Source organism: Rhamphochromis sp. 'chilingali', assembly GCF_963969265.1.
Source record: "Rhamphochromis sp. 'chilingali' genome assembly, chromosome: 3".
In the NCBI taxonomy this organism is placed as follows: Eukaryota; Metazoa; Chordata; class Actinopteri; order Cichliformes; family Cichlidae; genus Rhamphochromis; species Rhamphochromis sp. 'chilingali'.
This window is the reverse complement of record NC_137931.1, coordinates 45,056,038-45,069,552: the sequence shown is the minus strand read 5'-3', so window position 1 is coordinate 45,069,552 and position 13,515 is coordinate 45,056,038. Positions and strand designations below refer to the sequence as shown.

General features: G+C 39.4%; 1 protein-coding gene across 5 annotated transcripts in view; it reads left to right on the top strand.

Moving 5' to 3' along the window:
• LOC308393810 (uncharacterized protein) overlaps window positions 1-10,817 on the top strand; it is a 30,144-nt gene extending 19,327 nt beyond the window's left edge. For 3 of the 5 annotated variants that reach the window (XM_080877822.1, XM_080877823.1, XM_080877824.1), the window contains 30 exons: window positions 113-220; window positions 2,173-2,226; window positions 2,375-2,428; window positions 2,666-2,719; window positions 2,824-2,931; window positions 3,067-3,120; window positions 3,241-3,348; window positions 3,479-3,529; window positions 4,373-4,426; window positions 4,515-4,568; window positions 4,687-4,749; window positions 4,936-5,043; window positions 5,174-5,227; window positions 5,652-5,705; window positions 5,805-5,858; window positions 5,943-5,996; window positions 6,124-6,177; window positions 6,325-6,378; window positions 6,470-6,523; window positions 6,634-6,687; window positions 6,777-6,830; window positions 6,912-6,965; window positions 7,103-7,120; window positions 7,222-7,284; window positions 7,437-7,562; window positions 7,695-7,824; window positions 7,900-8,006; window positions 8,325-8,390; window positions 8,474-8,683; window positions 9,210-10,813. In XM_080877822.1, coding sequence (XP_080733948.1) covers window positions 113-220; window positions 2,173-2,226; window positions 2,375-2,428; window positions 2,666-2,719; window positions 2,824-2,931; window positions 3,067-3,120; window positions 3,241-3,348; window positions 3,479-3,529; window positions 4,373-4,426; window positions 4,515-4,568; window positions 4,687-4,749; window positions 4,936-5,043; window positions 5,174-5,227; window positions 5,652-5,705; window positions 5,805-5,858; window positions 5,943-5,996; window positions 6,124-6,177; window positions 6,325-6,378; window positions 6,470-6,523; window positions 6,634-6,687; window positions 6,777-6,830; window positions 6,912-6,965; window positions 7,103-7,120; window positions 7,222-7,284; window positions 7,437-7,562; window positions 7,695-7,824; window positions 7,900-8,006; window positions 8,325-8,390; window positions 8,474-8,683; window positions 9,210-9,341 — 2,262 coding nt within the window. In that variant the 3' untranslated portion in view covers window positions 9,342-10,813. Of the gene's footprint in view, window positions 1-112; window positions 221-2,172; window positions 2,227-2,374; window positions 2,429-2,665; window positions 2,720-2,823; window positions 2,932-3,066; window positions 3,121-3,240; window positions 3,349-3,478; window positions 3,530-4,372; window positions 4,427-4,514; window positions 4,569-4,686; window positions 4,750-4,935; window positions 5,044-5,173; window positions 5,228-5,651; window positions 5,706-5,804; window positions 5,859-5,942; window positions 5,997-6,123; window positions 6,178-6,324; window positions 6,379-6,469; window positions 6,524-6,633; window positions 6,688-6,776; window positions 6,831-6,911; window positions 6,966-7,102; window positions 7,121-7,221; window positions 7,285-7,436; window positions 7,563-7,694; window positions 7,825-7,899; window positions 8,007-8,324; window positions 8,391-8,473; window positions 8,684-9,209 lie in introns of all 5 variants that reach the window. The other 2 variants (XM_080877821.1, XM_080877820.1) reach the window with 1 other exon arrangement.
• Window positions 10,818-13,515: the final 2,698 nt, after the last annotated feature.

The following is a 13,515-nucleotide window of genomic DNA, read 5'->3' as shown; positions in this document are numbered from 1 at the left end:
AACGTCTTTGAGTATTTAACTAACAGACTTCAATCAGATTGTATAAAACCAAGAAATATTTTTAGTCTATGAACTTTTTTCTCTGTTTTTTAAACATACTTTAATCCAACAGGGTATCCACGGCAACATTGGACCATGGGGTGAAGTTGGGTCCCGTGGTCTTCCAGGCGGTCAAGGTCCACAAGGCCCAGTTGGTCCTCCTGGAGTTACAGGTTGCTCTGTAAGGTTTTGTTGTTTTTTGGGGGGGTTTTTTGCTTTTGTTTTCAAATATAATTAGAAGTTTGGGAGCCTAATTGTTTTATTTCATACACAAACTGAAGCTCTGTCAGTCTGTCCAACATAACTGTCAAGGTTGGCTGTGTACAGAACTCAGGCATTTTACATAATGAGGAGATAAAAAACCAAGTAGGAACACAGCTGGGGTTAACTAAGGCTACGTTCACACTGCAGGCGAAAGCGCATCAAATCCGACTTTTTTGACCCTATGCGACCCATCTATCCGATCATGGTGTGACAGTGTGAACGGGACAAATCCGATATTTTCAAATCCGATCTGGGTCACTTTCGTATGTGGTGCTGAATCCGATACAAATCAGATGTTTTAGAAAGCGACTGCTGTTTGATGGTCATGTCGCATTAAATCCGTCTTTTACGTCACTGACACAAGACAGACGCCAATTATCAGCGCCGGAGAAGACATCGCGAACGCTTCCTGGCCATCCAGTGAAACTGTTGGGAAGACAACGTGAACATTTTATTTGTTCTGTATAATCTGCAGATTCTGACAGAAATCTGCAGCTATCCTTTGAAGCACCGCTCCTCTCTTAAACAGCAATAAGGATCATTATTAGGTTATTTACATTATTATGTAAATAACAAAATAACTTAAAGCAAAAATTGGGAAATGTAAAGTCCGAAGTCTTTATATTAAGGGCCATCAGTCAAACAACACTGTTTGCTCTGGGTCTAAACAGAGCGCGTTGTGTGTGACGTCTTCTTTTGCACATGCGGGCCGCTTTGAGCGTTCACACTAGAGCGCGTTTGCTGTCGCATTTTAGTTGTAGTGTGAACGAGCAGACAAAAAAATCGGAATTGAGCATCAAGACCTGCAGTGTGAACGTAGCCTAAGATAATGACTGTGGAGGACGTTAACCAAGACAAAGGATACAGAGAAGAACAGTCACCAAAATAAAACAGGAAGAGAGCCACAACTGAAAAGGATGCAAGACTAAATTGACACAAGTTACAAATCATAAATACAAAGATGAAGAAGAAGCCAGATGTGGAAACATAAGAGAGTCATGAATAAACAGGGATACAAGGAAAATAATCCAAAATACAAAACTAGAAAAACCCAAAATCCCAGACTCAGAACACATCATTAGTCACACTTTGTTCATCAAGTCAACTGTCAGCCACGTGAAAGGTCACAAAGCCTTCATGCTAATCTCTCTGCAGTTTTGCTTAACTGCAGGATGAACAGTCCTCTTGTGATAACTGCAGAAACACTCGGGAGCGAACAGACACTTTCTTTCTTTCCAGTTTGCCATGAACTCATAATTAGTTTCTCTGGGTCAGTCACCAGACCAAGTCGAGCCCGGTGTCACCAGACCTGTTGGAAGGATGATGATGTCGGGTTTATTTACACCGCATTTGAACTGATTCGAAAACTTTGATAAGCCAACGCATGTACGATTAATTTTCATGGTTTTAACCCTGCTCTTTTCAAAAGACAAGATGGATCCGAGTCACCATTATAATTTGACGACTTTTGGTTGAATATTATGGTTGTTCAGGCAAATACAGGCAATTTGCCGCCGTTTTTTGTGAGATATTGTTAATAATATTAATTTTCAAGATATCTCTGACAGAAAGGTGCTTTTTAAAATTATGCCTTGGCATTAATGTTCGATGCACCAATAGTAACGTTGAATTATAATCTTTGCTTTATTCTTTGTTGTGCATCAAATTATAGAACAATTATTTATGCAGTATTTGGTATAATGAACATGAAGCAAATACATCCCCTGAAATTAAAATTCAAAATACATTTGGTAGAAAAACCTGCTCTACCAAACTGCGAGCTCACTAAGACGGAGCTGTCTTCCTTTTTTGATAGGATGTTTCTTTATATTATCTCCCTGTTATTATCTTAAATTTCTTAACACGCAGGGTAAAGATGGAAGTCAGGGGCCATCTGGATCAGGCGGTGTAAAAGGAGATAAGGTGAACCTCTGAGCTTCTCTAAGTATCTTATCGCCTACTTAAATACAGAAAAAGCTGTATGCAAGTGCACGTCAATAATGCTGTGTCATTTGAAGTAACTTAAGACGGTTCTTCTTCTTCTGTTTGTCTCTACATGTCCTGTGTTCAGGGATCCAGAGGACCTGTGGGGCAGGAGGGAGTTGCTGGTCTCGATGGTGAGGAGGTAGATTGATTAGCTTGGTCATGGATTCAACTGTTTTCAATTTCCATTTAACATAAAATTAACAAAACCTAAAGTAAGAAAACTAGAGATGCGAAGAGTACAGAAAGCACAGATAATACAAGAGAAAGAAAGAAAATCAAAGGAAAATGAAAGACCTAGAAGATCATAACTGTTAGAGTAACTTCAGGAATATGAGCCCATGAAACAGGACAAACTGAGCGTTGTTCTTGTCTTTAGGGTCCAAACGGACAGAAAGGATTTCAAGGGCCAGCCGGCCAAAAAGGCTTATCTGTGAGTCCAATATCAATCCCAAAATTAAGAATAAAGGTTAATTTTGCTATCAGTTTACTGCAGCATTCGTGAAAATTGCGTTACTTATAAAACTGTGATTTCAGGGTGTTATGGGAAACACAGGACCTCCTGGGCAGAAAGGACCAAAGGGGTCTGAGGGTGAAAGAGGAAACCAAGGTTCACAGGGACCGAAGGGGCCACAAGGGAAACGGGTATGTAGTAATCCTAAAGTATAGTTTACTGTAACACCACTGACTTCCATACAGGGATATTAATTCAAAAAGAGCAAATATAAGGAAGACTGTGCATCGCCTCTGCCTTGTCTTTACTACATGTGATTTTCTCAGGGGTACAGGGGTGCACCCGGAGATAGAGGACAGCAGGGGCCCCCAGGACTCAAGGTCAGTCATTTTAACTCATACATGTAGAAACAATGATGAAGAAAACCTGAGAACTGGTGTTGCCTGTAAACAAAATGTCTGAGTGAAAACCTGATAGTGATAATGATGATTTACTGACAGGGTGAGCCAGGCCCCAGGGCTTTATCAGGCACTCGTGGGCCATTTGGAGCTGGAGGCCAAACTGGGGCAGCAGGAACGAAAGGCCAGAAAGGGCTCCAGGGACTCGCTGTTAGTACCTGAGGGGGACTCTGTTTGCTTCAGTCATCTTAACAACATGTGCTGTGTCTATATGTCTCTACAGAACATGCATGTTTGACTATAATGCTGCTGAACAACATTATATCTGTTTTTCTTTCAGGGTCCTCCTGGTACTACGGGCCCTCCTGGACCCACTGGACCGTCACCAGCTGTACGTTTTACTTTACCTAACATTAACTTTCCATTATTATACTGACTGTGTGCTAAAATGTGCACTAAATGTTCGATATTGGTATCACCTCGATGTGTTTGTGTTGAATTTGAGTTAAAAATGTTAACTAAATCACACACACTCACCGGACACATTATTAGGTACACTTAAAGTACTAATATCAACCCCCTTTTGTTTTCAGAACAGCTATGATTGTAGCATAGATTCACCAAGGTGCTGGAAACATATATTGACATTAACATGATAGCAGATCTGCTGGCTGGACATCCATGACGTGACTCTTCTTCATTTGAATTCAGTTACTGTCCAATTTTGGGGATCGCATGCAAACTATAGCTTCAGTTTCCAGTTCTTAGCTTCTAGAAGTGTCACCTGGTGTAAGCTCGTGCTGCCGTAGCCCATTTGCATTTAGAGATGCTCTTTTGCATACCTTGTTGTAACAAGTGATTATTTAAGTTAGTGCCTGTCTTGCTATCGGCTCGAAACAGTCTCCCCTGATGCGCCGCTGACCTCTAGCACAATGTCATGGGCTCGAGCTACGACCCGGACTGAAGGGGACAAGACTCAGATCAACCAGTCTGAGTCACCAGCTGTTCTCAAAGTCATTTAAACCCCCTTTGTTCCCCATTCTGATGCTCAGTGTGAACTTCAGCAGGTGTCATTTGAACAGGTGGACCTAATAACGTGCTGTGCATAGGCAACAGTGACGTGTTGTGGAGCATATTTAAAATATATAACTTAATTTAGGCCTGAATGTGAAAAAAAAGGTTTAGTTGTTTCAGTGATATGTAAGTTATTTATACATTATGTGTCTGTTTTTAGGGATTACCTGGCAAGAGAGGTGCTGAAGGTAAAGGTGGAGTGCCTGGAGCAAAGGTATACTGTACCTTTCACACATGTTAACTGTCCAGCTAAAACATTTCACTGGTTTTTAACTGTCTCTGTTGGTTTTTCTATAATTCAGGGCAGTCTTGGTGAAAAGGGTATGCTGGGTCTTCCAGGCATTCGGGGAGACGTGGTTAGATTTCATTATTTGTTTCACTCTGTGGCCATAATAAATATGGTCAAGCATATTTAATATCATGTGTGCAAACACAGTGAGGCCATGTGTCTGCATAACTGTCTTTGTTTCCCAGGGCATCAGAGGTATGAAAGGCGTAAAAGGCGAGTCTGGAACACGAGGGAAAGTGGTAAGACTGGTAAGAGAGCATTCTTAAGCATTTAAATTGCAGTTTTAATACTTAATAGTAAGTGCCATAAATGACTAAATGATCTTACCGGATCATCTGACATATTTCAATTCCAAAAATTACATTTCTATACTATGCTGTTGCTATTATAGTGTGATTCTAGAAATTTCTGAGTATATTTCACTGTGATTTTAGGGTACAATGGGGAAGATGGGGGTCATAGGCTCTCCAGGTCCTAAAGGTCAAACTGGACCTGGTGGCCCTCCTGGTCCTCCAGGAACTAAAGGAATCCAGGGACCAAAGGTAAGAAGAAAGCGTGGCTCAAACATGTAACTCTAAAGCAGTTTCTTAATTCCCTTAAATAAAGCTATCATAGTGAAGGTACTTTTAACCTGCTTCATGCAACTTTCATGTCACTGAATTCATTTTGAAGGGAAAAGGTGGTGAGCCAGGAAGTAAAGGGACACAAGGAGCTGCTGGGCAAATTGTGAGTTTTGTTTTAAGCCGAGTGTCCCTTCACATCTCAGACTGGAGTTACAAGATTAGTTACTGTGACTATTATGAAATATAGTTTATTTCAACATTTACGGATAGTATAAATCCCACGTGCACTGGGTGTGTATTATGCTGTCTTACCAATTTGATGCTATTTTTTAATCTGTTTTAACATGATTATCTGGTGTCTTAATTGTTGTTCAACACTTTGTGACTGTTATGTCAGTGAAAAGCACTAAATAAACTTTACTTACTTGCACTGGGTGTCTGATAAACACAGATTAATTATTCAGTCTTCTGTAAAGCCTAATTAATGATTCACTCTGAATTAAATAATAAACAATGAGTGTTAACAGTAAAGGTTAAGCGGTTTTGGCCTTGATTTCATCCGGTGAAGTTTCTTGTCTCTTTTGTAGGGACCTGAAGGCCTGCCGGGGAGGTCAGGACCTGCTGGACCACCTGGAAAACCTGTAAGCATCCCAACTAACAAATGCAATTCTTAACACGAAACACCAACAATGCTCATTTCGTTTGATCGTCTTTTCTCGTTTTTGCGATCATATTCTCAGGGACTGAGCGGTCTGGATGGGTTGCTGGGAGTTCAGGGTAATGAGGGAGATCCGGTAAGAAAGTTTGCCTTACTAAAATTGATTTTAACACATTTCACAATTTTTTATTAATTTCTTTTTCCCCTGCTAACTTCATAGGGTGACGTTGGTCACAGAGGAGCTCCTGGAACACCAGGCAGGCCTGGCAAGACGGTAATTTCACTAAGGAAATGAATGACATGCAAATCTGCACAATTACAAATGGAATAAGTCTTTTGCAGCTAAGCTTTTCTTACAGATTATTGCATTATGTGGTATTAAATACATGCATACCTTGCAGGGAAAACCTGGATCTCCTGGGATTAAGGGAAACGCTGGAGAAGGGGGGGTTAAGGTAAGCAATCATTTATACATTTCAGGTGACTATTATAAGCACGTTAATATTATAGCATAGTGGTGCTTATAAATTTGTCTTTTTTATTTTGTTTGATGTAATGCATTGTTGAAATGTTTCTTACTAAGGTCTTATTAAATATCTCAGGGTACGAGGGGTCTAAAAGGAACACGTGGGCCTCCTGGACCAATTGGGCCAAAGGTAAAATGATTAGAGAGCAGAACGTGATCGCTAATAAAAACCTTACCCCTGTTAGTGTGAACATTTGCATCATCTGCTGCTGTTGGTTCAGGGTATTCCAGGGCTGAGAGGAGAGAAAGGTGAATCTGGAAGTCTTGGCACGAAGGTAAGAGTCAGTTACATATTTTGTGCATATATTCATTCAATATGTCAGAATCTCATCTAACATATATTTGTGTATTTGTAACTCCTTTAATTTCTTTTCTTTCTACAAAGGGTCTCCCAGGTGATACAGGGATACGTGGACCAATAGGTCCACCTGGATTAAAGGTGAATTGCAGTCAATTTAAATATAAAATGCTTTAAATGAAAAAGGTGGATTTTGGATTAATCTACCACATGTCTGACTTCTATATCAGGGGAATCCTGGTTTGCAGGGATTTAAAGGTGAAAAGGGTGATAAGGGGAAACAGGTCAGTCACACTTTACTCCCATTATTGCATTGTTTTTAATTATTTGTATCCAATAAATAATCAATTAACCATTTACTACAGGGGGACACTGGTCCTCGTGGTCCAGCCGGGCAGGAAGGCTTCTCAGGAATCCCTGTAAGTTGCTTTGATGTTCAGTTTTTTGTAATGACTTACTAAAATATCTTGATTAGTGAAGTTTTACTGAATAATATTTTAAAAATTGTCATGTTGTAACCTAAAAACTTTGTTTGATACACTCGTCTCTGTTACAGGGCCACCTTGGAGTGAAAGTGGGTGACTGACTTTGTATTTCTATAAATGTTTAAGTCTTAGCATTAGTCAATTTTAATTCAATGTTGTTCATTGCTGAATTGTGTTTGGGTCACTACAGGGAATGAAAGGTGTCCGAGGAAGGAGAGGTCCAAAGGGAACGAAGGGCAAGCCGGGACCTCAAGTAAGAGTTTGCAAACACAATATAAGCGAAGAAGCTTTGGACCTGATCGCTGAACACAAATGCAACACGCTAGATTGTTTTGAGATGTATGTAAAGCTTGATCCATTTCTCCGAATATCCTGAAAGTTTGCATCATGCCATGCCTTTCACAGGGAAAACCAGGAGCCCCTGGCAAATGGAAGCCTAAGCAAAGACCTGTTAAAAAATATAGTTTTCAAACTGCACAGAGTTCAAAGCAAAGCCCCGGCCTCCCGAAGCAAAGCGAAGGGCAAGAAAAAGTTGGTGCAAGCTTTCTTATTCCGTGCACATTATATACAGTCACAGAATGTCCTCATTTGCTCTGCAGTCTAGCTTTAAAAGTAAAACATGTTAAGCCGACTGAGTGAATGCTGAACACTGTTTTCCTGTAGCCCAGGGAAGTGACAAGGAGATGGTCTCAAGAAGATGAAGCAGAGTTCTTCAGCTGGCCCCTGGGCACCAGAGATGATCCTGGAACCACCTGCCATGAGCTGAGACTCATACGTCCACATCTAAATGATGGTGAGTATCTGATGACTGTTTTATTACGTTTTCCCTTATATATTTCAGTACGTTCCATTCAACTTTTTTTTTCAGGTTACTTTTACATGGACCCGAACCAAGGCTGTCCCTGTGATGCCTTGAAGGTCTTCTGTAACTTCACAGGAGGTGGAGCAACCTGCATAGAACCTCTTTACTCAAAGGTTCAGTCATTTTCACCTGTGAAGCTTAACGTTATCAAAGAACTAACTTCATTATCACAATATCAGCTACAAAACATGGAACTTGAGAATGTTTGTAGATAGTTTGGACTGCATTTATGTCAGATTATTGAAGGAAAAAGTAACGTGTGTGTGTGTGTGTGTGTGTGTGTGTGTGTGTGTGTGTGTGTGTGTGTGTGTGTGTGTGTGTGTGTGTGTGTGTGTGTGTGTGTGTGTGTGTCTTCTCTGATTAATGCTACTACAAAAATCTTGTGTTTTTATGAATGGCTTCAAAAATATACATCATATCCCACTGTTTAGATTCAAATATGGAGGGACCCAGAAATGATGAGGACATATGTGGAGAGGTTTACTCACCACCAAAAAGTAAGTATTAAATAATATGTGGCTAGATTCAGGAAACTATTATTTCTAGATGTGCTTTCTAACATTAATGCTCTTTCTGATAGTTTGATTACCCTGGTGTGGAAGCTGTCCAGCTAAAGTTTCTGCGGTTACACAGCCACTCATCTTTCCAGCACATCACTCTCAGCTGTACAGAAAACCAGACGAGTACTGCTGCCACAGATGATTTAGCCAGTCAGATTATCCACTTACTGGGAGACTCTGGCAAAGAAATCGATTCACACTTTGTCACAGTGTCCAGAAAACACTCTGAGGTAAGACTAAACGATTTGTGACAGTTTTTGGGGGCGTTGCCAGCATCTTTCTATAACTGTGACTGTAATACAAACAACACATTCGTTTTACATTGTTGTACATAAGGCGTCTGAGAAAAAGAAGTGGAATCGATTACTTTCAGGAACCATGCATCACATTTGTGTCAGATCAAAGTCCTTTTATTGTGATGGAAATTTATGAAAGGAAACACCAGTCTCCAAAAGATAAATAAGTCATGTGTCGGTACAAATAAATCAAACACTGTCTGAACTATGAGAACTTTTTAATTTCAGCTTTTGTACGATAGCCTTACAAGGTAAATTGCACACGTTTTATAGTTATGGGAATAAAGGAGATTTAATAAAACAATATTAGACTTGAGATTGCTCAGAGATACCATACAGCTGCTAAAAATCATTTCCCTCGCCATGCACAAGGGTCTAGTCTCTGGAATTAGTTATGAATCCAGGAAGAACAAACTGAACATATCTCCTTGTGTTTGCTTTTTGTCTGCTGCTTCTCCAGCTGGAGCTGTTTGTCAGGGTTCAAGGAGATATGGAATTACTTCCTGTCAGACATCTGGGTGTAGAGACGAGCAGTGTCTCCAAGCTTGTCTCTGAGATCTCTGTGGCATTGGGACCCGTCTGCTTCTTGTGACCGGTGTGTCTGTGTGCGATGAAAGTCTCAAGAGCTCAAGAAAGAAGGCAGCTGGACGTCTTTAGGATTGTGAAGACGTTTCACATCACATCCAATACGCTTCTTCGGTTCTTAAAGCAACTGGTGGAGACTCCCAGGAAATAAACCCCAGTGGTGGGTGTCCTGTGTGGAGTAAGTCCTGAAGGTTGCTAACCCAATACTGATCATATGAGTCACCACATGAGCCAAGGTGGGAAAAAAGACTATTATTCCAGCTTCCTATCATCCAGAAAGCTGGAATAATATAAAATATGTATATTTGAAATGAATAATGAAATAAAAGTGCTCAGTTTTGTATTTTGCTGTATATTTATTCAATTGTAAAATTGTTAGATTTTTGACATATGAAACATTTTTGTTATGAAAATGTAGCATCAAATGTTCAGTTCAGTTTGACTTATAACTTTGTATTTACACTAAAAGTCTTCGTTTTTTACTTTGTCCTCAACTCAGGGGAATGTCGTCCCGCACTATCAAAATAAAACAATGGCTCTGAATGAAACAGAGCCCGTTGTTTTGTTTGTACTGAGCCTGCGCACATCACACAGTAAGGGGTAATCCTCAAATAGTTACAAAGTAAAAACTTGTTGATGTTTTCTAGGCCTAGTGCCACATTCCTACGTTCCCAGTATTGTAGAAGCACTGGTTTGTGAACAGGTTTGCATCTTCTCAACCATCCGAGTGCAGTGATGTCAACAAATTTTAATATTCTTGGGAGAAGAAAGAGTGGCTGGAGTATGGCAGCTGACTCTGGCTGGGTTCACCATAGAGAGACACAACATGTCTTTTATAACAAGCCTGTTGGGAAATTCTTCCATTCTCAGTGTCCTAATTCACTCTTGAGCCTTTGGACTGACTTAATCACAGACCACAGGAAGATCCATGGTTATATGCACCATCCTTATGATGTCTGATACAGTGAATGTCTTGTTGTCTCTTTGAAATTAACCGTTTTGCCACAGTAGGCTCATGAGACCAGTTATATGAAGGTTTGACAGCATGTCACGCTCTACTTAGAGGCGCTCCATCAAAAACGCGTTTAACTTGCACACGGGCTCCAAAACTGTCTTTTAAATGAATGGGGCAGTAATTTACAAAACAAAATCTTGTGAATATTTCCCATGAAATGTCTTTATAACTTAGCATATCTTTGCTTGTTTAGGCTTGTGAACTTAGTGTAAAGATGTGGAGTGTGATAAAAAAGAAAAACATGTAGCATAAAAATAGTAAAAATAACATACTGATAAACCATGCTTCTGTCTGATTGTAAACGTTTCTCCTAAAAAACAGCCTATTCTTCCTAGAAATATGTTTTGATTCATGGTACATAACGAAAGGTGTGGTGGGTTTACTGTGTGGATATTTTGTATTTCTGGAGAGAAATAAGAACCATTAAAGCAAAATACCAACAAACATGACTTGAAAAGGTGGATGAGTGACCAGACGTCTCACTTTATGTTAGACTGCACCGCATTCTTATCCACTGTCAGAATTTGTATAGTTTTTGTTTTTTGATCAGTTTTTATTTTGTTTTGACAATTTCTTTTTAATTCAACAAACATAGGTTTTCTTGTTTCATTGTATTGTTTATTGTTTGAAAATGTTTAGTTTTAGTTTACGTTTTAAGACTTTTAGAATTACTAATAATATTTCTTTGTATTACCGTATTTAGGGCAAATATTAGAGGCCAGATTTAGGAAAATCAGTTGCTATTAAAATAAAAACAGAACTTTTTGAAAGCAGGTGATTCACAGTCCTGTAGACATCCAAAGTCTCAATTAACACATCCATCAAAAACCTCATCGGGCAATACTTACCAAATTGATCAATACTAAAACTAGAGTTGTTTCCTATATTCATATTTTATTTTAATTCACAGAATTGTTTTTTCACTAATGAAACCTGGTGATTACCAGACAGCTACAGGTTTGGCTTGTTGGCAAATGGAAGGGAAGGACAAAGGGAACAGATTAGGTTACATTTTACAATAAAAACAAGCTTTAGCTTACAATTTCTCTTCATTTGTTAGTGTATTTATAAGTTAGGAAAACTGCACTGAAATACAATACAGTATATTTGACTTTCAAATGATCAATGCCAGAGCTTTAACCTGCATTGTCCCACACAAAGACTGCCACACCTCTAGTGTGTTAGGATATGGTCATCTTCAAAGGCTGAAGTATATATATTTTTAAGTCATTTTATGGATGGCATCATTGAAGGCTTGTTGTACTTGCTGACTTTAAAATGAAAAAAACAAAAAAGACCAATAACATGTCTATTAAGTTAAGTTCTTTTCATGTTCATTATATAACAGCAGACCTATACAGCCAGGCAGCAAGAACAGCTGTTCAGAAACACCAAAGAAATAAATAACAAATACATATATTTCTTCTTCTTCTTTGCAAGCTACATATTCGTTGTTTAAGACAATACAATCAGTCAGACCTACAATTATCGTCACTGTTTGATGAATACTTATTTACAGCTATGCATGACAGCACATCCCAGTGACCCCGGGAATGCCACTGCACTAAAAGTAGCTGCTAAATGTATTTACAGACAGCATCGTACAGGTAATGTCGCCGTTTGTTCTGAGATCAGCTACCACACATAATTTTTTTTAAGGATTTGAGTGTTAGAAAAAGAAATCCCGATGGTTAATTTTATAATCCTGCTACCCCGGGCAGTTTATATATATGATCCATATAATGAGTTTTGTCTACAGGTGGGTGGATCCAAATATTATCTACTGATTGGAAGGTTAGTGGTTCAATCCCTGGCTCCCCCAGCATGCCACACATTTAGTATCCTTGGGCAAGATACTAAATGTGTGTGAATGTTAGCTTTGAAGCATAGAAGATATGAATGGGTGAATGCGGCATGTTGTATAAAGCCCTCTGAGTGTTTGGTGGTGGCTGTGTGCGGACAGGGATAGGACCCAAGATGCAGACTCCAGAGACAAACCTAAACCAAAACAGCTTTAATGCTGAACGCAAACATAACATAACTGGAAAAAACTCAAAATAAACTAACACCGGTGGACTGGCAAAACACACAGCAAAATAAACGGTAGATCGCGACATGGACACAGAGAAACACAGGGCTTAAATACACAGAGGGAGCAATCAGGGAATGAGTAACAGGAAGGAAACACAGCTGGGGCAAATCAGGCCTAACGAGACCAGGGGAAGCAAAACCAGACACATAAACATCAGACATGGACTTCCAAAGTAAAACAGGAAACATAACACAGACTCACAGGCAAGCACTAAAACAAAGGGAACAGAGACGTGGGACCAGGGCAGACACAGACACTGACTGGACGTGGAAATACAGCAGACAGGGGAGACAGCAACAAAGGAACACAGACAGAAAACCAAAACACTAAAACTCTAACCAAACCCCACCCAGAGGACCTTAACTAAGAAAAACCCGTAAAGCAAAGCTAGAATATAATAAAATAACAAAATCAAATAACCAGAAACACAAAACACTGGGTCACCGACCCAGGAACCCTAACACTGAGTGCTCCACGAGAACAGAAAAACGCTAAATCAGTCAATTTACCACGATACCAGCGCTGGCATTGGTATCGATACTAGTGCATTAGGACCAATACTTTGTTTCTATCCTTTAAGTTTAGGATGCAGCACACTAAATTGTGGTAAATGAATCGGGGTTTGGTTTCTTGTTTTTTTGTTTTTTTGATATATAAAAATATACCTCAAACATTCCCCATATTAATGACATTCATCTCATAATTCATGACATGTTCTCCCCTACATAAACTGTCTTTATAGGCTGAATGTATCAGTAATACTTGCTGTGTATTTATGTACTTTACAGTGTAGCACACCACTGGTTAAAGAATGATTAACGCGTGTAAGAGGAGTTCGGGAAAAGACACATTATAATCTATTATAATAAGATTTTTATTTTGAATCTAATTAAACTGCGAGACAAATTATTTCAGCTTGCAGCAGGAATACATCGCTCCATTTATGTTTTATCTATTTGTTAATCATTACAAATATAACCGTTTTGTTTGTTTTTTTAATAATATTTCTTACGAAGCGGGTGACGTTTGAGAGTCTGACCGCGCTGGTCAGCAGTTTAGCGTCGGTGACGTCAA